At 40.4% G+C, this 27223-nt stretch overlaps 1 protein-coding gene across 1 annotated transcript in view; it reads right to left on the reverse strand.

Annotated features, from left to right (window-relative positions):
• Positions 1–27223, reverse strand: part of LOC139749260 (uncharacterized) — a 481728-nt gene that overhangs the window by 271874 nt on the left and 182631 nt on the right. Inside the window, exon 20 of the mRNA XM_071662996.1 lies at positions 7977–8079. Within this exon, the coding sequence (XP_071519097.1) occupies positions 7977–8079 (103 nt within the window). The remainder of the gene's footprint in view (positions 1–7976; positions 8080–27223) is intronic.

The raw sequence follows: 27223 nt of genomic DNA on the forward strand, positions 1-27223 counted from the left end.
GTGTGTGATGTCTCCATGGTTGTTTAATTTGTTTATGGATGGGGTTGTTAGGGAGGTAAATGCAAGAGTCTTGGAAAGAGGGGCAAGTATGAAGTCTGTTGGGGATGAGAGAGCTTGGGAAGTGAGTCAGTTGTTGTTCGCTGATGATACAGCGCTGGTGGCGGATTCATGTGAGAAACTGCAGAAGCTGGTGACGGAGTTTGGTAAAGTGTGTGGAAGAAGAAAGTTAAGAGTAAATGTGAATAAGAGCAAGGTTATTAGGTACAGTAGGGTTGAGGGTCAAGTCAATTGGGAGGTGAGTTTGAATGGTGAAAAACTGGAGGAAGTGAAGTGTTTTAGATATCTGGGAGTGGATCTGTCAGCGGATGGAACCATGGAAGCGGAAGTGGATCATAGGGTGGGGGAGGGGGCGAAAATTTTGGGAGCCTTGAAAAATGTGTGGAAGTCGAGAACATTATCCCGGAAAGCAAAAATGGGTATGTTTGAAGGAATAGTAGTTCCAACAATGTTGTATGGTTGCGAGGCGTGGGCTATGGATAGAGTTGTGCGCAGGAGGATGGATGTGCTGGAAATGAGATGTTTGAGGACAATGTGTGGTGTGAGGTGGTTTGATCGAGTAAGTAACGTAAGGGTAAGAGAGATGTGTGGAAATAAAAAGAGCGTGGTTGAGAGAGCAGAAGAGGGTGTTTTAAAATGGTTTGGGCACATGGAGAGAATGAGTGAGGAAAGATTGACCAAGAGGATATATGTGTCGGAGGTGGAGGAACGAGGAGAAGAGGGAGACCAATTGGGGGTGGAAAGATGGATGAAAAAGATTTTGTGTGATCGGGCCTGAACATGCAGGAGGTGTAAAGGAGGGCAAGGAATAGAGTAATTGGAGCGATTGGTAAAGGGTAAACGTGTGTCGTGGAGTGAATAAAGGGTATGTGAAGCTCGGGTAACCATGGAAAGCTGTGTAGGTATTTATTTGGTGTGTGGACGTGTGTATGTACATGTGTATGGGGGGGGGGCCCATTTCTTTCGTCTTTTTCCCCTTGCGCTACCTCGCAAACGCGGAGACAGCGACAAAGTATAAAAAAAAAAAAAAAAAAAAAAAAAAAATATATATATATATAAAAATATAAAAATATAATTATATATATAAAATATAATATATATTATTTTTTTTTTTTTATACTTTGTCGCTGTCTCCCGCGTTTGCGGGGTGCGCAAGGAAAACAGACGAAGAAATGGCCCAACCCCCCCATACACATGTATATACATACGTCCACACACGCAAATATACATACCTACACAGCTTTCCATGGTTTACCCCAGACGCTTCACATGCCTTGATTCAATCCACTGACAGCACGTCAACCCCGGTATACCACATCGCTCCAATTCACTCTATTCCTTGCCCTCCTTTCACCCTCCTGCATGTTCAGGCCCCGATCACACAAAATCTTTTTCACTCCATCTTTCCACCTCCAATTTGGTCTCCCTCTTCTCCTCGTTCCCTCCACCTCCGACACATATATTCCTCTTGGTCAATCTTTCCTCACTCATTCTCTCCATGTGCCCAAACCACTTCAAAACACCCTCTTCTGCTCTCTCAACCACGCTCTTTTTATTTCCACACATCTCTCTTACCCTTACGTTACTCACTCGATCAAACCACCTCACACCACACATTGTCCTCAAACATCTCATTTCCAGCACATCCATCCTCCTGCGCACAACTCTATCCATAGCCCACGCCTCGCAACCATACAACATTGTTGGAACCACTATTCCCTCAAACATACCCATTTTTGCTTTCCGAGATAATGTTCTCGACTTCCACACATTCTTCAAGGCCCCCAGAATTTTCGCCCCCTCCCCCACCCTATGATCCACTTCCGCTTCCATGGTTCCATCCGCTGCCAGATCCACTCCCAGATATCTAAAACACTTCACTTCCTCCAGTTTTTCTCCATTCAAACTCACCTCCCAATTGACTTGACCCTCAACCCTACTGTACCTAATAACCTTGCTCTTATTCACATTTACTCTTAACTTTCTTCTTCCACACACTTTACCAAACTCAGTCACCAGCTTCTGCAGTTTCTCACATGAATCAGCCACCAGCGCTGTATCATCAGCGAACAACAACTGACTCACTTCCCAAGCTCTCTCATCCCCAACAGACTTCATACTTGCCCCTCTTTCCAAGACTCTTGCATTTACCTCCCTAACAACCCCATCCATAAACAAATTAAACAACCATGGAGACATCACACACCCCTGCCGCAAACTACATTCACTGAGAACCAATCACTTTCCTCTTTCCTACACGTACACATGCCTTACATCCTCGATAAAACTTTCACTGCTTCTAACAACTTCCTCCCACACCAAAATATTCTAATACCTTCCACAGAGCATCTCTATCAACTATCATATGCCTTCTCCAGATCCATAAATGCTACATACAAATCCATTTGCTTTTCTAAGTATTTCTACTACATTCTTCAAAGCAAACACCCGATCCACACATCCTCTACACTTCTGAAACCACAATGCTCTTCCCCAATCTGATGCTCTGTACATGCCTTCACCCTCTCAATCAATACCCTCCATATAATATAGGGGAGGGTATATTTTATATCTTTTTTTTCTTTTTTCTTTCGTACTATTCGCCATTTCCCACGTCAGCGAGGTAGCTTAAGAAGAGAGGAATGGGCCTTTGAGGGAACATCCTCACCTGGCCCCTTTTTCTGTTCCTCTTTTGGAAAATTGAAAAAAACGAGAGGGGAGGATTTCCAGCCACCCGCTCCCTCCCCTTTTAGTCGCCTTCTACGACACGCAGGGAATACGTGGGAAGTATTCTTTCTCCCCTATCCCCAGGGATATATATATATATATATATATATATATATAAAGCGAGATATACATAAGTATACTTATGTAAGTAGGAGAGATGGCCAGAGAGCATTATTGGATTACGTGTTAATTGACAGGCGTGCGAAAGAGAGACTTTTGGATGTCAATGTGCTGAGAGGTGCAACTGGAGGGATGTCTGATCATTATCTTGTGGAGGCTAAGGTGAAGATTAGTATGGGTTTTCAGAAAAGAAGAGTGAATGTTGGGGTGAAGAAGGTGGTGAGAGTAAGTGAGCTTGGGAAGGAGACCTGTGTGAAGAAGTATCAGGAGAGACTATGTACAGAATGGAAAAAGGTGAGAACAATGGAAGTAAGGGGAGTGGGGGAGGAATGGGATGTATTTAGGGAATCAGTGATGGATTGCGCAAAAGATGCTTGTGGCATGAGAAGAGTGGGAGGTGGGCTGTTTAGAAAGGGTAGTGAGTGGTGGGATGAAGAAGTAAGAGTATTAGTGAAAGAGAAGAGAGAGGCATTTGGACGATTTTTGCAGGGAAAAAATGCAATTGAGTGGGAGAAGTATAAAAGAAAGAGACAGGAGGTCAAGAGAAAGGTGCAAGAGGTGAAAAAAAGGGCAAATGAGAGTTGGGGTGAGAGACTATCAGTAAATTTTAGGGAGAATAAAAAGATGTTCTGGAAGGAGGTAAATAGGGTGCGTAAGACAAGGGAGCAAATGGGAACTTCAGTGAAGGGCGCAAATGGGGAGGTGATAACAAGTAGTGGTGATGTGAGAAGGAGATGGAATGAGTATTTTGAAGGTTTGTTGAATGTGTCTGATGACAGAGTGGCAGATATAGGGTGTTTGGGTCGAGGTGGTGTGCAAAGTGAGAGGGTTAGGGAAAATGATTTGGTAAACAGAGAAGAGGTAGTAAAAGCTTTGCGGAAGATGAAAGCCGGCAAGGCAGCAGGTTTGGATGGTATTGCTGTGGAATTTATTAAAAAAGGGGGTGACTGTATTGTTGACTGGTTGGTAAGGTTATTTAATGTATGTATGACTCATGGTGAGGTGCCTGAGGATTGGCGGAATGCGTGCATAGTGCCATTGTACAAAGGCAAAGGGGATAAGAGTGAGTGCTCAAATTACAGAGGTATAAGTTTGTTGAGTATTCCTGGTAAATTATATGGGAGGGTATTGATTGAGAGGGTGAAGGCATGTACAGAGCATCAGATTGGGGAAGAGCAGTGTGGTTTCAGAAGTGGTAGAGGATGTGTGGATCAGGTGTTTGCTTTGAAGAATGTATGTGAGAAATACTTAGAAAAGCAAATGGATTTGTATGTAGCATTTATGGATCTGGAGAAGGCATATGATAGAGTTGATAGAGATGCTCTGTGGAAGGTATTAAGAATATATGGTGTGGGAGGCAAGTTGTTAGAAGCAGTGAAAAGTTTTTATCGAGGATGTAAGGCATGTGTACGTGTAGGAAGAGAGGAAAGTGATTGGTTCTCAGTGAATGTAGGTTTGCGGCAGGGGTGTGTGATGTCTCCATGGTTGTTTAATTTGTTTATGGATGGGGTTGTTAGGGAGGTAAATGCAAGAGTCTTGGAAAGAGGGGCAAGTATGAAGTCTGTTGGGGATGAGAGAGCTTGGGAAGTGAGTCAGTTGTTGTTCGCTGATGATACAGCGCTGGTGGCGGATTCATGTGAGAAACTGCAGAAGCTGGTGACGGAGTTTGGTAAAGTGTGTGGAAGAAGAAAGTTAAGAGTAAATGTGAATAAGAGCAAGGTTATTAGGTACAGTAGGGTTGAGGGTCAAGTCAATTGGGAGGTGAGTTTGAATGGTGAAAAACTGGAGGAAGTGAAGTGTTTTAGATATCTGGGAGTGGATCTGTCAGCGGATGGAACCATGGAAGCGGAAGTGGATCATAGGGTGGGGGAGGGGGCGAAAATTTTGGGAGCCTTGAAAAATGTGTGGAAGTCGAGAACATTATCCCGGAAAGCAAAAATGGGTATGTTTGAAGGAATAGTAGTTCCAACAATGTTGTATGGTTGCGAGGCGTGGGCTATGGATAGAGTTGTGCGCAGGAGGATGGATGTGCTGGAAATGAGATGTTTGAGGACAATGTGTGGTGTGAGGTGGTTTGATCGAGTAAGTAACGTAAGGGTAAGAGAGATGTGTGGAAATAAAAAGAGCGTGGTTGAGAGAGCAGAAGAGGGTGTTTTGAAATGGTTTGGGCACATGGAGAGAATGAGTGAGGAAAGATTGACCAAGAGGATATATGTGTCGGAGGTGGAGGGAACGAGGAGAAGAGGGAGACCAAATTGGAGGTGGAAAGATGGAGTGAAAAAGATTTTGTGTGATCGGGGCCTGAACATGCAGGAGGGTGAAAGGAGGGCAAGGAATAGAGTGAATTGGAGCGATGTGGTATACAGGGGTTGACGTGCTGTCAGTGGATTGAATCAAGGCATGGAAAGCTGTGTAGGTATGTATATTTGTGTGTGTGGACGTGTGTATGTACATGTGTATGGGGGGGGTTGGGCCATTTCTTTCGTCTGTTTCCTTGCGCTACCTCGCAAACGCGGGAGACAGCGACAAAGTATAAAAAAAAAAAAATATATATATATATATATATATACAGACATATACATATATATACATGTAAATAAGTCATACTGTCTGCCCTTATTCATTCCCGTCGCCACCCCATTACACATGAAATGAAAATCTCCTCCCTCCGCATTTGCGCGAAGTAGCACTAGAAAAAGACAACAAAGGCTACATTTGTTCAAACTCAGTCTCTAGCTATTATATATAATGCATCAAAACCACAGCTCCCTTTCCACATCCAGGCCCCACACAACTTTCCATGGTTTACCCCAGACGCTTATACCTCTGTAATTTGAGCACTCTCTTATCCCCTTTGCCTTTGTACAATGGTACTATGCAAGCATTCTTAATGCCAGTCTTCATGCACCTAATCATGAGTTATACATATATCAAATAACCTTCCCAACCAGTCAACAATACAGTCACCCCCTTTTTTAATAAATTCCAATGTAATACCATCCAAACCCGCTGCCTTGCTGGCTTTCATCTTCCGCAAAGCTTTCACTACCTCTTCTCTGTTTACCAAATCATTCTCCCTAACCCTCTCACTTTGCACACCACCTCGACCAAAACACCCTATATCTGCCACTCTATCATCAAACACATTCAACAAACCTTCAAAATACTCACTCCATCTCCTTCTCACATCGCCACTACTTGTTATCACCTCCCCATTAGCCCCCTTTACTGATGTTCCCATTTGTTCCCTTGCCTTACGCACTTTATTTACCTCCTTCCAAAACATCTTTTTATTCTCCCTAAAATTCAATGATACTCTCTCACCCCAACTCTCATTTGCCCTCTTTTTCGCCTCTTGCACCTTTATTTATCTTATATTATCTATTATACTCTGTCGCTGTCTCCCGCATTAGTGAGGTAGCGCAAGGAAACAGACGAAAGAATGGCCCAACCCACCCACATACACATGTATATACATACATGTCCACACACACACACATATACATACCTATATATTCCAACGTATACATATATATACAAACACAGACATATACATAATTTATACTTGCTGCCTTTATTCATTCCCGTCGCCACCCCGCCACACATGAAATGACAACCCCCTCCCCCCGCACGCGCACAAGGAAGCACTAGGAAAAGACAACAAAGGCCACATTCGTTCACATTCAGTCTCTAGCTATCATGTATAATGTACCAAAACCACAGGTCCCTTTCCACATCCAGACCCCACAAACTTTTCATGGTTTACCCCCGATGCTTCACATGCCCTGGTTCAATCCATTGACAGGACATCAATCCCGGTATACCACATTGTTCCATTTCACTCTATTCCGCGCGCCTTTCACCTCCCTGCATGTTCAGGCCCCGATCGCTCAAAATCTTTTTCACTCCATCCTTCCCCCTCCAGTTGGTCTCCCACTTCTCGTTCCCTCCACCTCTGACACATATATACTCTTTGTCAATCTTCATAGACACTAAAGTTGGTCTAAATCATTTTTTTTCAAGGGTTTGCTATTTCCAGAGATGATGACTAACACTTAATGGAAAAAATTCCTTGCTTTGCTCCTCTGTCCTCTGTCTGTTCCTTCTTTCAGAGAGCAATGCAGCAGGGGAGGATTTTCAGCCACCCTCTGCAGCACCTCTTAGTTGCTTTCTACGATACATAGGATATATGTAGATAGTATTCTTTCTCCCCTGTCCCTATGGAAACTGGAACTATGAAAATCAACCTAAGCAAATGTAAAGTATTGTGGATGGGACAAAGCAAAAGGCCACAATATGATTATCATTTAGCAGGAAATAAGCTTCAAGAATGCTTGTGGGTAAGACTTAGGAGTTGACATTATCCCTAACCTTTTGCCAGAGTCTCATGTTAGGAAAACACTTAAGGAGATAATCTATGTGCTGACAAATATTATAACAGCTTTCAAGTAAAAAATGGATAAGGAAATACTTAGCAAGCTGTTCATATCCTACATACAGCCAAAACTAAATATGCTTCTCATATTTGATCAACGCACCTAAAAAGCACAGAGCTAATAGAAAAGGTTCAGGGGAAGGCAATAAGACAGTACCAGAATTATGAGAGCTGAGTTACAGGGTAAAGCTAGTGGCTTTACAGTTGCCCACCATGGAAGAAAGAAGTGTGAGGAGTGACCTGATTACTACCTTTAAGATTTAATACATACCAACTATGTAAACAGTTCATCTAGAGATGTAGGGGCAGTGCAAGCATAGGATATAACATGAAATTTTAAAAGAAACTTTTTAAAAAAAGATGTAAAGAAGTACTTCCATACCATGAGTGGTAAATAAAAGTATTAAAATGATTGGGGGCAAGGATACAGCAGACAACAGACAAATCTAAGAAGTTGTATGACAGCAGAATATGTTCAACAAATATGGCAAGAGTGTAAAACTCCTTTTCCATGTGGTACAAACAGGTAACTACACCACATCCAATTACTCAAGATATTGATAGTAACTCCTTTTCCATGTGGTACAAACAGGTAACTACACCACATCCAATTACTCAAGATATTGATAGTAAGTACCTCTTCACTGCAGGATATGTTATCATTCAGGCTTTCACTTTTACTTTTCTTCTTTTCTCGCACTTCTGTAGACTTTGCTGTCTGGCTCTTCTCCTTTTTCTCCCTGTACAAAGAGTTAATATTCAAAATTAACATTACCATAGGGCAAGAGTAGGTGAAAAAAAAATCAAAAGTTCTGAACTATGAAGTTTTTTCTCCAGGAAAGTGTTCTGCCAGCCTTAAGAAAATCTCATTCTCTCCATATGTCCAAACCATTTCAGCACACCCTCTTCAGCTCTTTCAACCACACTCTTCCTATCACCATGTCTCCCTCATACCCTTTCATTACTTATTTGATCAAACTACATAACACCACATATTGTCCTCAAACATTTTATTTCCAACATATTCATCCTCCATACATCCTTATCTATAACCCATGCCTTGCATCTATACAGCATCATTGGTACTACTATAACTTTAAAAACATTCCCTGTTGCCCTCTGAAATAATGACCTCTCTTTCCACACATTCCTCAATGCTCCTAGAATCTTTGCTCCCTTATCCACCCTATGACTCACTTCCACAGCCATGGTTCCATTCACTGCCATGTCCACTCTCAGGTGTGTAAACATTCAACTTTTTCCAGATTTCTTTATTCAAAGTCACACCTTAACTATCTAGTCCCTCTGCCTACTAAAACCTAATAACATTTACATTTACTCTCAACTTCCACCTTTCATACACTGTCCCAAACTGTCACCAACTTCTGTCAACAGCATTGTGTCATCAGCAAATAACAATGGCCTCATTTCCCAGGCCCCCTAATCCCCTACAGACTTGCACCTCTCTCAAAAACCATTCCATAAGACATCTCTATCAACCTTATCATATGCTTTTCCAGGTCCATAAATCACTTATTCATCTATCATACTAGAGTGCCACTTCTGGCGTCAGTGAGGTAGCACCAGGAAACAGATAAAGACTTATCCGCTTACATATACATATCAACATACACACATATACATACACAGCCATATACATATATATACATACACAGCCATATACATATATATACATACACAGCCATATACATATATATACATACACAGCCATATACATATATATACATACACAGCCATATACATATATATACATACACAGCCATATACATATATATACATACACAGCCATATACATATATATACATACACAGCCATATACATATATATACATACACAGCCATATACATATATATACATACACAGCCATATACATATATATACATACACAGCCATATACATATATATACATACACAGCCATATACATATATATACATACACAGCCATATACATATATATACATACACAGCCATATACATATATATACATACACAGCCATATACATATATATACATACACAGCCATATACATATATATACATACACAGCCATATACATATATATACATACACAGCCATATACATATATATACATACACAGCCATATACATATATATACATACACAGCCATATACATATATATACATACACAGCCATATACATATATATACATACACAGCCATATACATATATATACATACACAGCCATATACATATATATACATACACAGCCATATACATATATATACATACACAGCCATATACATATATATACATACACAGCCATATACATATATATACATACACAGCCATATACATATATATACATACACAGCCATATACATATATATACATACACAGCCATATACATATATATACATACACAGCCATATACATATATATACATACACAGCCATATACATATATATACATACACAGCCATATACATATATATACATACACAGCCATATACATATATATACATACACAGCCATATACATATATATACATACACAGCCATATACATATATATACATACACAGCCATATACATATATATACATACACAGCCATATACATATATATACATACACAGCCATATACATATATATACATACACAGCCATATACATATATATACATACACAGCCATATACATATATATACATACACAGCCATATACATATATATACATACACAGCCATATACATATATATACATACACAGCCATATACATATATATACATACACAGCCATATACATATATATACATACACAGCCATATACATATATATACATACACAGCCATATACATATATATACATACACAGCCATATACATATATATACATACACAGCCATATACATATATATACATACACAGCCATATACATATATATACATACACAGCCATATACATATATATACATACACAGCCATATACATATATATACATACACAGCCATATACATATATATACATACACAGCCATATACATATATATACATACACAGCCATATACATATATATACATACACAGCCATATACATATATATACATACACAGCCATATACATATATATACATACACAGCCATATACATATATATACATACACAGCCATATACATATATATACATACACAGCCATATACATATATATACATACACAGCCATATACATATATATACATACACAGCCATATACATATATATACATACACAGCCATATACATATATATACATACACAGCCATATACATATATATACATACACAGCCATATACATATATATACATACACAGCCATATACATATATATACATACACAGCCATATACATATATATACATACACAGCCATATACATATATATACATACACAGCCATATACATATATATACATACACAGCCATATACATATATATACATACACAGCCATATACATATATATACATACACAGCCATATACATATATATACATACACAGCCATATACATATATATACATACACAGCCATATACATATATATACATACACAGCCATATACATATATATACATACACAGCCATATACATATATATACATACACAGCCATATACATATATATACATACACAGCCATATACATATATATACATACACAGCCATATACATATATATACATACACAGCCATATACATATATATACATACACAGCCATATACATATATATACATACACAGCCATATACATATATATACATACACAGCCATATACATATATATACATACACAGCCATATACATATATATACATACACAGCCATATACATATATATACATACACAGCCATATACATATATATACATACACAGCCATATACATATATATACATACACAGCCATATACATATATATACATACACAGCCATATACATATATATACATACACAGCCATATACATATATATACATACACAGCCATATACATATATATACATACACAGCCATATACATATATATACATACACAGCCATATACATATATATACATACACAGCCATATACATATATATACATACACAGCCATATACATATATATACATACACAGCCATATACATATATATACATACACAGCCATATACATATATATACATACACAGCCATATACATATATATACATACACAGCCATATACATATATATACATACACAGCCATATACATATATATACATACACAGCCATATACATATATATACATACACAGCCATATACATATATATACATACACAGCCATATACATATATATACATACACAGCCATATACATATATATACATACACAGCCATATACATATATATACATACACAGCCATATACATATATATACATACACAGCCATATACATATATATACATACACAGCCATATACATATATATACATACACAGCCATATACATATATATACATACACAGCCATATACATATATATACATACACAGCCATATACATATATATACATACACAGCCATATACATATATATACATACACAGCCATATACATATATATACATACACAGCCATATACATATATATACATACACAGCCATATACATATATATACATACACAGCCATATACATATATATACATACACAGCCATATACATATATATACATACACAGCCATATACATATATATACATACACAGCCATATACATATATATACATACACAGCCATATACATATATATACATACACAGCCATATACATATATATACATACACAGCCATATACATATATATACATACACAGCCATATACATATATATACATACACAGCCATATACATATATATACATACACAGCCATATACATATATATACATACACAGCCATATACATATATATACATACACAGCCATATACATATATATACATACACAGCCATATACATATATATACATACACAGCCATATACATATATATACATACACAGCCATATACATATATATACATACACAGCCATATACATATATATACATACACAGCCATATACATATATATACATACACAGCCATATACATATATATACATACACAGCCATATACATATATATACATACACAGCCATATACATATATATACATACACAGCCATATACATATATATACATACACAGCCATATACATATATATACATACACAGCCATATACATATATATACATACACAGCCATATACATATATATACATACACAGCCATATACATATATATACATACACAGCCATATACATATATATACATACACAGCCATATACATATATATACATACACAGCCATATACATATATATACATACACAGCCATATACATATATATACATACACAGCCATATACATATATATACATACACAGCCATATACATATATATACATACACAGCCATATACATATATATACATACACAGCCATATACATATATATACATACACAGCCATATACATATATATACATACACAGCCATATACATATATATACATACACAGCCATATACATATATATACATACACAGCCATATACATATATATACATACACAGCCATATACATATATATACATACACAGCCATATACATATATATACATACACAGCCATATACATATATATACATACACAGCCATATACATATATATACATACACAGCCATATACATATATATACATACACAGCCATATACATATATATACATACACAGCCATATACATATATATACATACACAGCCATATACATATATATACATACACAGCCATATACATATATATACATACACAGCCATATACATATATATACATACACAGCCATATACATATATATACATACACAGCCATATACATATATATACATACACAGCCATATACATATATATACATACACAGCCATATACATATATATACATACACAGCCATATACATATATATACATACACAGCCATATACATATATATACATACACAGCCATATACATATATATACATACACAGCCATATACATATATATACATACACAGCCATATACATATATATACATACACAGCCATATACATATATATACATACACAGCCATATACATATATATACATACACAGCCATATACATATATATACATACACAGCCATATACATATATATACATACACAGCCATATACATATATATACATACACAGCCATATACATATATATACATACACAGCCATATACATATATATACATACACAGCCATATACATATATATACATACACAGCCATATACATATATATACATACACAGCCATATACATATATATACATACACAGCCATATACATATATATACATACACAGCCATATACATATATATACATACACAGCCATATACATATATATACATACACAGCCATATACATATATATACATACACAGCCATATACATATATATACATACACAGCCATATACATATATATACATACACAGCCATATACATATATATACATACACAGCCATATACATATATATACATACACAGCCATATACATATATATACATACACAGCCATATACATATATATACATACACAGCCATATACATATATATACATACACAGCCATATACATATATATACATACACAGCCATATACATATATATACATACACAGCCATATACATATATATACATACACAGCCATATACATATATATACATACACAGCCATATACATATATATACATACACAGCCATATACATATATATACATACACAGCCATATACATATATATACATACACAGCCATATACATATATATACATACACAGCCATATACATATATATACATACACAGCCATATACATATATATACATACACAGCCATATACATATATATACATACACAGCCATATACATATATATACATACACAGCCATATACATATATATACATACACAGCCATATACATATATATACATACCCCCCCCCCCCCCCCCCCCCCCCCCCCCCCCCCCCCCCCCCCCCCCCCCGACCCCCGGGGGCCCCCCCCCCCCCCCCCCCCCCCCCCCCCCCCCCCCCCCCCCCCCCCCCCCCCCCCCCCCCCCCCCCCCCCCCCCCCCCCCCCCCCCCCCCCCCCCCCCCCCCCCCCCCCCCCCCCCCCCCCCCCCCCCCCCCCCCCCCCCCCCCCCCCCCCCCCCCCCCCCCCCCCCCCCCCCCCCCCCCCCCCCCCCCCCCCCCCCCCCCCCCCCCCCCCCCCCCCCCCCCCCCCCCCCCCCCCCCCCCCCCCCCCCCCCCCCCCCCCCCCCCCCCCCCCCCCCCCCCCCCCCCCCCCCCCCCCCCCCCCCCCCCCCCCCCCCCCCCCCCCCCCCCCCCCCCCCCCCCCCCCCCCCCCCCCCCCCCCCCCCCCCCCCCCCCCCCCCCCCCCCCCCCCCCCCCCCCCCCCCCCCCCCCCCCCCCCCCCCCCCCCCCCCGACCCCAAGCACCCCCCACCCCACCCCCCCCCATCCCCCCCCGATAAAAGCACACCCCAGGCACACATCTATGGCCCTGGCATTGCCATACCACCATGCTGCTAGTCCAATGATGATTAAGATAATATCAAAATAAAAGTGTAACTGAATTGTGCTTATTATTCTGAGAACAGTATAAATCAACCAGCATTGCCACCCCCCCCTGCGACAGCAAAGTAGTGCCAGGAAACATACGAAGAAAAGCCACATTCGCTCACATCCATTCTCCAGCTGTCATGTATAATGCACCGAAACCACAGCTTCCTATCCAATTCCAGGCCCCACAGACCTTTCCATGGTTTACCCTGGATGTTTCACAAGACCTGGTTCAGTCCACTGACATCACGTTGACCCCAGTATACCACATCGTTCCAATTCACTCTATTCCCTGCAAGCCTTTCATCCTTCTGCATGTTCAGGTCCCAATCACTCAAAATCTTTTTCACTCCATCCTTCCACCTCTAATTTGGTTTTCTGCTTCTCCATGTTACCTACACCTCTGAAACATATATCCTCTTTGTCAATCTTTCCTCACTCATTCTCTCCATTTGTCCAAACCATTATAACATACCCTGTTCTGCTCTTTCAACCACATCTCTTTCAACCTTTCATTACTTACTTGATAAAACCACCTCACACCACATATTGGTAGAGGATGTGTGGATCAGGTGTTTGCTTTGAAGAATGTATGTGAGAAATACTTAGAAAAGCAAATGGATTTGTATGTAGCATTTATGGATCTGGAGAAGGCATATGATAGAGTTGATAGAGATGCTCTGTGGAAGGTATTAAGAATATATGGTGTGGGAGGCAAGTTGTTAGAAGCAGTGAAAAGTTTTTATCGAGGATGTCAGGCATGTGTACGTGTAGGAAGAGAGGAAAGTGATTGGTTCTCAGTGAATGTAGGTTTGCGGCAGGGGTGTGTGATGTCTCCATGGTTGTTTAATTTGTTTATGGATGGGGTTGTTAGGGAGGTGAATGGAAGAGTTTTGGAAAGAGGGGCAAGTATGAAGTCTGTTGGGGATGAGAGAGCTTGGGAAGTGAGTCAGTTGTTGTTCGCTGATGATACAGCGCTGGTGGCTGATTCATGTGAGAAACTGCAGAAGCTGGTGACTGAGTTTGGTAAAGTGTGTGAAAGAAGAAAGTTAAGAGTAAATGTGAATAAGAGCAAGGTTATTAGGTACAGTAGGGTTGAGGGTCAAGTCAATTGGGAGGTGAGTTTGAGTGGAGAAAAACTGGAGGAAGTGAAGTGTTTTAGATATCTGGGAGTGGATCTGGCAGCGGATGGAAACATGGAAGCGGAAGTGGATCATAGGGTGGGGGAGGGGGCGAAAATTCTGGGAGCCTTGAAGAATGTGTGGAAGTCAAGAACATTATCTCGAAAAGCAAAAATGGGTATGTTTGAAGGAATAGTGGTTCCAACAATGTTGTATGGTTGCGAGGCGCGTACTATGGATAGAGTTGTGCGCAGGAGGATGGATGTGCTGGAAATGAGATGTTTGAGGACAATGTGTGGTGTGAGGTGGTTTGATCGAGTAAGTAACGTAAGGGTAAGAGAGATGTGTGGAAATAAAAAGAGCGTGGTTGAGAGAGCAGAAGAGGGTGTTTTGAAATGGTTTGGTCACATGGAGAGAATGAGTGAGGAAAGATTGACCAAGAGGATATATGTGTCGGAGGTGGAGGGAACGAGGAGAAGAGGGAGACCAAATTGGAGGTGGAAAGATGGAGTGAAAAAGATTTTGTGTGATCGGGGCCTGAACATGCAGGGGGGTGAAAGGAGGGCAAGGAATAGAGTGAATTGGAGCGATGTGGTATACCGGGGTTGACGTGCTGTCAGTGGATTGAATCAAGGCATGTGAAGCGTTTGGGGTAAACCATGGAAAGCTGTGTAGGTATGTATATTTGCGTGTGTGGACGTATGTATATACATGTGTATGGGGGTGGGTTGGGCCATTTCTTTCGTCTGTTTCCTTGCGCTACATCGCAAATGCAGGAGACAGCGAAAAAAAAAAAAAAATTTCATTTCCAACACATCCACCCTTCTTCACACAACCCTATCTATAGCCCATGCCTTGCAACCATATAATATTGTTGGGACTTCAAACATACCCATTTCTGCTCTCTGAGATAACATTCTCTCTTTCCACACATTCTTCACCACTCCCAGAACCTTTGCTCCCTCCCTACCCTATGACTCATTTCCGCTTTCTGCTCCCATGATTCCATTTGCTGCCAAGTCCACTTCCAGGTATCAAAAACACTTCACTTCCTCCAAGTTTGCTCCATTCAAACATATATCCCAACTAACTTGTCCCTCAACCCTGCTGAACCTAATAACCTTTCTTTAATTTGTATTTGCTTTCAACTTTCTCCTTTCACACACTCTTCCAAACTGTTGCCAACTTCTGCAGTTTCTCATTTGAATTAGCCACCAGTGCTATATCATCGGTGAACTCACTTCAGGCGCGCAGAAGAGAGACTTTTGGATGTTAATGTGCTAAGAGGTGCAACTGGAGGGATATCTGATCATTATCTTGTGGAGGCAAAGGTGAAGATTTGTAGAGGTTTTCAGAAAATTGTAGAGGTTTTCAGAGCTTGGGAAGAAGACTTGTGTGAGGAAGTACCAGGAGAGACTGAGTACAGAATGGAAAAAGGTGAGAACAAAGGATGTAAGGAGAGTGGGGGAGGAATGGGATGTATTGAGGGAAGCAGTGATGGCTTGCGTAAAAGATGCTTGTGGCATGAGAAGCGTGGGAGGTGGGCAGATTAGAAAGGGTAGTGAGTGGTGGGATGAAGAAGTAAGATTGTTAGTGAAAGAGAAGAGAGAGGCATTTGGACGATTTGTGCAGGGAAATAATGCAAATGAGTGGGAGATGTATAAAAGAAAGAGGCAGGAGGTCAAGAGAAAGGTGCAAGAGGGGAAAAAGAGGGCAAATGAGAGTTGGGGTGAGAGAGTATCATTAAATTTTATGGAGAATAAAAAGATGTTTTGGAAGGAGGTAAATAAAGTTCGTAAGACAATGGAACAAATGGGAACATCAGTGAAGGGGGCAAATGGGGAGGTGATAACAAGTAGTGGTGATGTGAGAAGGAGATGGAGTATTTAGAAGGTTTGTTGAATGTGTCTGATGATAGAGTGGCAGATATAGGGTGCTTTGGTCGAGGTGGTGTGCAAAGAGAGGGTTAGGGAGAACGATCTGGTAAACTGAGAAGAGGTAGTAAAAGCTTTACAGAAGATGAAAGACAGCAAGGCAGTGGGTTTGGATGGCATTACAGTGGAATTTATTAAAAAAGGGGTGACTGTATTGTTGACTGGTTGGTAAGAATATTCAATGCATGTATGACTCATGGTGAGGTGCCTGAGGACTGGCAGGATGATTGCATAGTGCCATTGTGCAAAGGCAAAGGGGATAAAAGTGAGTGCTCAAATTACAGAGGTATAAGTTTGTTGAGTATTCCTGGGAAATTAAATGGGAGTGTATTGATTGAGATGGTGAAGGCATGTACAGAGCATCAGATTGGGGAAGAGCAGTGTGGTTTCAGAAGTGGTAGAGGATGTGTGGATCAGGTGTTTGCTTTGAAGAATGTATGTGAGAAATACTTAGAAAAGCAAATGGATTTGTATGTGGCATTTATGGATCTGGAGAAGAGAGATGATAGAGATGCTCTGTGGAAGGTACTAAGAATATATGGTGTGTGGGGGGAAGCTGTTAGAAGCAGTGAAAAGTTTATTTCGAGGATGTAAGGCATGTGTACGTGTAGGAAGAAAGGAAAGTGATTGGTTCTCAGTGAATGTTGGTTTGCGGCAGGGGTGCGTGATGTCTCCATGGTTGTTCAATTTGTTTATGGATGGGGTTGTTAGGGAGGTGAATGCAAGAGTTTTGGAAAGAGGGGCAAGTAGGCAGTCTGTTATGGATGAGAGAGCTTGGGAAGTGAGTCAGTTGTTGTTTGCTGATGATACAGCACTGGTGGCTGATTCGGCTGAGAAGCTGCAGAAGCTGGTGACTGAGTTTGGTAAAGTGTGAGAAAGAAGAAAGCTGAGAGTAAATGTGAAAAAGAGCAAGGTTATTAGGTACAGTAGGGTTAAGGGACAAGTCAATTAGGAGGTAAGTTTGAATGGTGAAAAACTGGAGGAAGTAAAGTGTTTTAGATATCTGGGAGTGGATTTGGCAGCAGATGGAACCATGGAAGCAGAATTGAATCACTGGGTGGGGGAGGGGGCAAAAGTTCTGGGAGTGTTGAAGAATGTGTGGAAGTTGAGAACGTTATCTTGGAAAGCAAAAATGGGTATGTTTGAAGGAATAATGGTTCCAACAATGTTATATGGTTGCGAGGCATGAGCTATAGATAGAGTTGTGCAGAGGAGGGTGGATGTGCTAGAAATGAGATGTTTGAGGACACTATGTGGTGTGAGGTGGTTTGAGTATGTAAGTAATGAAAGGGTAAGAGAGATGCGTGGTAATAAAAAGAGTGTGGTTGAGAGAGCAGAAGAGGGTGTTTTGAAATGGTTTGGTCACTTGGAGAGAATGAGTGAGGAAAGACTGTCAAAGAGGATATATGTGTCAGAGGTGGAGGGAACAAGGAGATGTGGGAGACCAAACTGGAGGTGGAAAGATGGGGTGAAAAAGATTTTGAGTGAGCAGGGCCTGAACGTGCAGGAGGGTGAAAAGCATGCAAGGAATAGAGTGAATTGGAACGATGTAGTATACCGGGATCCACGTGCTGTCAATGGATCGAACCAGGGCATGTGAAGTGTCTGGGGTAAACCATGGAAAGTTTTGTGGGGCCTGGATGTGGAAAGGGAGCTGTGGTTTCAGTGCATTATACATGACAGCTAGAGACTGAATGAACGAATGTGGCCTTTGTTGTCATTTCCTAGCGCTACCTCACACACATGCGGGGGGGAGGGTTTTTTTATTTCATGTGTGGCGGGGTGGCGACTGGAATGAATAAGAGCAGACAGTATGAACTATGTACATGTGTATATATGTATATGTCTGTGTGTGTATATATATATATATGTATACGTTGAGATGTATAGGTATGTTTATGTACGTGTGTGGACATGTATGTACACACATGTGTATGTGGGTGGGTTGGGCCATTCTTCCACCTGTTTCCTTGCGCTACCTCACTAACGCAAGAGACAGCGACAAAGTATAGTAAATAATAAATAAATAAATAACAAGCAGAAATATGACAAACCTTATCAATACCCAAACCATTCAAATGTTAAGTAACCTAGTCAACAATATTTTCTGGAAAGTCAACCTAACTAAGAGCCACAAAACAATGTAGGGAATTGATTCCAAGGACAAACACAATACAGGTATTCAAGACAGTTAAATCATAACCCTTATGTTAGTAGACAGGAGAGACCAGCAATGAAATGTCTGGGATGCGGAGAATTTGGTCATGCTAAATATCAGCATCAAAAAACCCCAAAGTACATAGAATTAACTGTTGCTCGGGAAAATACAGGATATTCTTGATGTAAGAGGTAATGAATACAGTGTGAATAAACCAAAAACTGTAAATTATGAGCCATGTAATGAATACAGTGTGAATAAACCAAAAACTGTAAATTATGAGCCATGTATTACTGAAGGAAAGGTTGGGATTAAAGGTAGTCCTGTGAAGAAAATTTGAATATTGAGAGATACTAAAGCAAATCAGAGTTTAATTCTGAAAGATGTATGAGAGTGGGCAGAGGAGTCTTCCTCTGGGGAAAAAATAAGTGTAAGAGGGTTAAAGTCAGAGATGACTGTCCCAATTCATAATATAAATCTTGAAAAGTGAATTTGTGAGTGGCTGTGTAAAAGTTGGGATACGTGAAAAATTTCCTTTACCTGGAATACACATGCTATTGGGGGATGATTTGGCTAGTGACAAATGAGTCCAAGAGCCTATCATGAGTGATAATCCATTTGATGTGGAGACTGCTGTAAAGGTGAACCACATGACAGATGAAAATGGAGAGAATCAGAGTGGTAGTAATATACAGTAGAGTGAAACTGATTATCTAGCTTGTATTATGACCAGGTCAATGTTGAATATCATTTGATATATCTGATAAAGAAGAGTCTATAACCAGAGATAATAAAGTGGAATTTGGAAATCAGAAGAGCATTGTGGAATTAAAAATTGATGTATTTCCACATTTTGTTGTGGACAAAGAAGAGTTGACAAAGTTATAGAAGGGAGACAAAAGTTTGAATGTTGGAGTGAAGCTGCTAGAAATGGGAGTGAGAGTGATGTGTCAGTTGGATTTTATGCACAGAATGGTGTGTTAATCAGAAAGTGGAGGCCTGCTCATTTCCAGCATCTGATCACTGGGAGATGAGAAAGCTGATAGTGGTTCTAACGAATTATAGGGTATATTATTGCTTTATCCCATATCTCCATGGTTGTTTAATTTGTTTATGGATGGGGTTGTTAGGGAGGTGAATGCAAGAGTTTTGGAAAGAGGGGCAAGTATGAAGTCTGTTGGGGATGAGAGAGCTTGGGAAGTGAGTCAGTTGTTGTTCGCTGATGATACAGCGCTGGTGGCTGATTCATGTGAGAAACTGCAGAAGCTGGTGACTGAGTTTGGTAAAGTGTGTGAAAGAAGAAAGTTAAGAGTAAATGTGAATAAGAGCAAGGTTATTAGGTACAGTAGGGTTGAGGGTCAAGTCAATTGGGAGGTGAGTTTGAATGGAGAAAAACTGGAGGAAGTGAAGTGTTTTAGATATCTGGGAGTGGATCTGGCAGCGGATGGAACCATGGAAGCGGAAGTGGATCATAGGGTGGGGGAGGGGGCGAAAATTCTGGGAGCCTTGAAGAATGTGTGGAAGTCGAGAACATTATCTCGGAAAGCAAAAATGGGTATGTTTGAAGGAATAGTGGTTCCAACAATGTTGTATGGTTGCGAGGCGTGGGCTATGGATAGAGTTGTGCGCAGGAGGATGGATGTGCTGGAAATGAGATGTTTGAGGACAATGTGTGGTGTGAGGTGGTCTGATCGAGTAAGTAACGTAAGGGTAAGAGAGATGTGTGGAAATAAAAAGAGCGTGGTTGAGAGAGCAGAAGAGGGTGTTTTGAAATGGTTTGGTCACATGGAGAGAATGAGTGAGGAAAGATTGACCAAGAGGATATATGTGTCGGAGGTGGATGGAACGAGGAGAAGAGGGAGACCAAATTGGAGGTGGAAAGATGGAGTGAAAAAGATTTTGTGTGATTGGGGCCTGAACATGCAGGAGGGTGAAAGGAGGGCAAAGAATAGAGTGAATTGGAGCGATGTGGTATACCGGGGTTGACGTGCTGTCAGTGGATTGAATCAAGGCATGTGTATGGGGGTGGGTTGGGCCATTTCTTTCGTCTGTTTCCTTGCGCTACCTCGCAAACGCGGGAGACAGCGGAAAAAAAAAAAAAAAAAAAATCCCATAGTTTTTGTTTGTCTGGACATTTGAGAGTTAGGAAGACATCTTATAGATTACCAACTCATTTTTATTGGCCAAATATGAAGCAGTGTGGTTTCAGAAGTGGTAGAGGATGTGTGGATCAGGTGTTTGCTTTGAAGAATGTATGTGAGAAATACTTAGAAAAGCAAATGGATTTGTATGTAGCATTTATGGATCTGGAGAAGGCATATGATAGAGTTGATAGAGATGCTCTGTGGAAGGTATTAAGAATATATGGTGTGGGAGGAAAGTTGTTAGAAGCAGTGAAAAGTTTTTATCGAGGATGTAAGGCATGTGTACGTGTAGGAAGAGAGGAAAGTGATTGGTTCTCAGTGAATGTAGGTTTGCGGCAGGGGTGTGTGATGTCTCCATGGTTGTTTAATTTGTTTATGGATGGGGTTGTTAGGGAGGTAAATGCAAGAGTTTTGGAAAGAGGGGCAAGTATGAAGTCTGTTGGGGATGAGAGAGCTTGGGAAGTGAGTCAGTTGTTGTTCGCTGATGATACAACGCTGGTGGCTGATTCATGTGAGAAACTGCAGAAGCTGGTGACTGAGTTTGGTAAAGTGTGTGGAAGAAGAAAGTTAAGAGTAAATGTGAATAAGAGCAAGGTTATTAGGTACAGTAGGGTTGAGGGTCAAGTCAATTGGGAGGTGAGTTTGAATGGAGAAAAACTGGAGGAAGTGAAGTGTTTTAGATATCTGGGAGTGGATCTGGCAGCGGATGGAACCATGGAAGCGGAAGTGGATCATAGGGTGGGGGAGGGGGCGAAAATTCTGGGAGCCTTGAAGAATGTGTGGAAGTCGAGAACATTATCTCGGAAAGCAAAAATGGGTATGTTTGAAGGAATAGTGGTTCCAACAATGTTGTATGGTTGCGAGGCGTGGGCTATGGATAGAGTTGTGCGCAGGAGGATGGATGTGCTGGAAATGAGATGTTTGAGGACAATGTGTGGTGTGAGGTGGTCTGATCGAGTGAGTAACGTAAGGGTAAGAGAGATGTGTGGAAATAAAAAGAGCGTGGTTGAGAGAGCAGAAGAGGGTGTTTTGAAGTGGTTTGGGCACATGGAGAGGATGAGTGAGGAAAGATTGACCAAGAGGATATATGTGTCGGAGGTGGAGGGAGCAAGGAGAAGAGGGAGACCAAATTGGAGGTGGAAAGATGGAGTGAAAAAGATTTTGTGTGATCGGGGCCTGAACATGCAGGAGGGTGAAAGGAGGGCAAGGAATAGAGTGAATTAGAGCGATGTGGTATACCGGGGTTGACGTGCTGTCAGTGGATTGAATCAAGGCATGTGAAGCGTCTGGGGTAAACCATGGAAAGCTGTGTAGGTATGTATATTTGCGTGTGTGGACGTATGTATATACATGTGTATGGGGGGGGTTGGGCCACTTCTTTCGTTTGTTTCCTTGCGCTACCTCGCAAACGTGGGAGACAGCGACGAAGTATAAAAAAAAAAAAAAAAATGAAGAAAGATGTATCCCAGGATTGTAAGACTTGTGAATTATGTCAGAGAATAGGTAAACCCAACCAGACTATACAGCCAGCACCACTGCAGCCAATTCCTGCTTTTTGTAAACCTTTCAGCAAAAGTGTAATTGATTGTGTAGGTCCTTTAGCATTGTTTGCCATTAGAGAAGCAGTACAAGAATCTACAGGTTTTAGTCCATTTGAGTCAGTGTATGGACATAAAGTAAAAGGTCCGCTGAGTATGCTGAAAGAGAAGTGGAGTGGAAAGAGTGATTCTCCTGGATTATTGAAGTATGTATCAGATTTTAAAAACAGATTGTGAAGGACTAGAGAGATTGCTGTAGAAGGTTTGAAAGAATGTCAAAAAGATATGAAAGTATGGGATGAACAAGAAATCTACAGGCAGAGTTCAAACCAGGTGATCAAATGTTGGTATTATTGTCTCAGACAGGATATCCTTTCAAAGCAAGATTTTATGGTCCCTTGGTTATCGAGAAAAGAGTGAATGAATTGAACTATATTATAAATACTCCAGAATGACACAAGCCAAACCAACTGTCAGGTAAACATGATAAAAACTTATCATGACAGAAATTCTGTGAAGGATGATGATGTTACAAATGTGTACTGTGCATGCATCAGGTCTGATGATGTACAGGCAATGGATGAAAGTGAAAATGTAAAGTTAGGGAGATTTGAAGATAAATTGTTAAACAATTCAAATGTGTTAAATAACTTGGAAAAGAAGCTTGATCATTCAGAAGCTGAGAAAAGAGGTGAAATCATACAAATCATAAATGAGTTTAGGTCTTTGTTTTTTGATGTTCTTTGAACTTATGTACGACAGCATGATGTCGAAATTGAAATTGCTACACCTATTAAGCAACACCTATATAAAGTGAGTCCTACGGTGAGGAAGATAATAAGAAAAGAAGTACAGTGCATGCTTGATAATGATCTGACTGAAAAAAGTAACAGCCCTTGGAGTTCACCTTGTGTGTTAGTAACTAAACCTGATGGAATTTTCCCGTACTGAACACGTACAGAGCAAAGTTACAGGTGGAAGCAGATGTGTCCATGGATCTTGTTGGTTGACAGATGCTAAGTACATGGCAGGGAAAGAATTCTATTAAGATTCATGAACTTTGTAATCATTATTGTTTTTCTTATTACATTTAGACGCTGTCTCCCGCATTAGCGAGGTAGTGCAAGGAAACAGATGAAAGAATGGCCCAACCCACCCACATACTCATGTACATACAAACAGGTCCACACATGCACATATACATACCTATACATTTCAATGAATACATATATATACATACACAGACATATACATATATACACATGTACATAATTCATACTTGCTGCCTTTATTCATTCCCGTCGCCACCCAGCCACACATGAAATGACAACCCCCTCCCCTTGCATGTGCTCAAGGTAGCACTAGGAAATGACAACAAAGGCCACATTTGTTCACACTCAGTCTCTAGCGTCATATAATGCACTGAAACCACAGCTCCCTTTTCACATCTAGGCCCCACAAAACTTTCCATGGTTTACCCCAGGTGCTTCACATGCCCTGGTTCAATCCACTGACAGCACGTCGACCCCAGTATACCACATCGTTTCAATTCACTCTATTCCTCACATGCCGTAGATTTCAATTTGCACAAAGATACCAAGACTGGACCCCAGAGAAATGGATGCAGACCTGTTTCTCCAATGAATCGACCTTCAAGACAGTACGTGTTTGTGTTAAGCACTGCCGCCAAAGCCCAAACTCCAACCGCTACCATCCTAGATACACCACAAAAGTCGTCAAACACCCTCCTTCAGTGATGGTTTGGGGAATTTTCAGTGGCGCCAATGGAGCTGGGGACTTATTTTTTCCCCCTAAAAACGAGACAATGCGTGCTGCAAATTATTTGGATGTGCTGAAGGATCACATGCACCATTTCTATGACCTTCATAGGCAGGAAGGCGAGTTTATGCACGACGGGGCCCTTTGTCATTGCTCAGACCTCATCAAAAAGTGGCTGGAGAACACAAACATCGAAGTACTTGAGTGGCTGAGAAATTCCCCAAATCTCAACTCGATGGAGAATGCCTCGGCACACATCCAGCATGAGTTATCCCTTATCCAGACAACGTCTGTCCCACGCCTAAAAGAAGCGATCACCAAGATGAGGAAAGATATTTACAAAGAATACTTCAGATCCTTGGCCAGGAGCATGCCAGACTATCTTGAAGAAGTTAGGAAGCTCAGAGGAGACATTTCGAAGTATTGGGATGAATAAGAATACCCTGATTGATCATTTTTTCTCCCTATTTCCCATATTTGGTGTTCATTTTCATTGTAGGTGTCATTTCTTTCTGCCAACACTGTACACACACAGACATATACATATATTCACATGTACATAATTCATACTGTCTGCCTTTATTCATTCCCATCGCCACCCCGCCACACATGAAATAACAATCCTCTCCCCCGCATGTGCGCGAGGTAGTGCTAGGAAAGGACAACAAATGCCACATTCATTCACACTCAGTCTCTAGCTGTCATGTAATAATGCACTGAAACCACAGCTCCCTTTCCACATCCAGGCCCCACAGAACTTTACATGGTTTACCCCAGACACTTCACATGCCCTGGTTCAATCCATTGACAGCACATCGACCCCACTATACCACATCGTTCCAATTCACTCTATTCCTTGCATGCCTTCCACCCTCCTGCATGTTCAGGACCCGATCACTCAAAATATTTTTCACTCCATCTTTCCACCTCCAATTTGGTCTCCCACTTCTCCTCGTTCCCTCCACATCTGACCCATATATCCTCTTGGTCAATCTTTCCTCACTCATTCTCTCCATGTGACCAAACCATTTCAAAACACCCTCTTCTGCTCTCTCAACCACACTCTTTTTATTACCACACATCTCTCTTACCCTATTATTACTTACTCGACCAAACCACCTCACACCACATATTGTCCTCAAACATCTCATTTCTAGCACATCCATCCTTCTCTGCACAACTCTATCTATAGCCCACGCCTCGTAACCATATAACATTGTTGGAACCACTATTCCTTCAAACATACCCATTTTTGCTTTCTGAGGTAATGATCTCAACTTCCACACATTCTTCAACGCTCCCAGAACTTTCGCCCCCTCCCCCACCCTTGAGATAGAGGTGATCTCAATGCTGAGAACTTTGTCTTGGTGTTCCATGGACTATGGTCCATTGTAGTCTTGTACTGTTGTAAGTTAACTTGTAGAGACCAGTTTTACCAGCTACCACCGATATGGCCAAATTAACAGTGTATGACAGGATTGTTAGGTCTGTCCTTTTAAGAACAAACTGTCCTTTTTTTAGATCTGGTTGTCCTATTATATCATTATTATCATTATCATTATTATCATTATTATTATTATCATTATTATCATTATCATTATCATCATAC

The sequence above is a fragment of the Panulirus ornatus genome, chromosome 6, assembly GCF_036320965.1.
Source record: "Panulirus ornatus isolate Po-2019 chromosome 6, ASM3632096v1, whole genome shotgun sequence".
Lineage (NCBI taxonomy): Eukaryota > Metazoa > Arthropoda > Malacostraca > Decapoda > Palinuridae > Panulirus > Panulirus ornatus.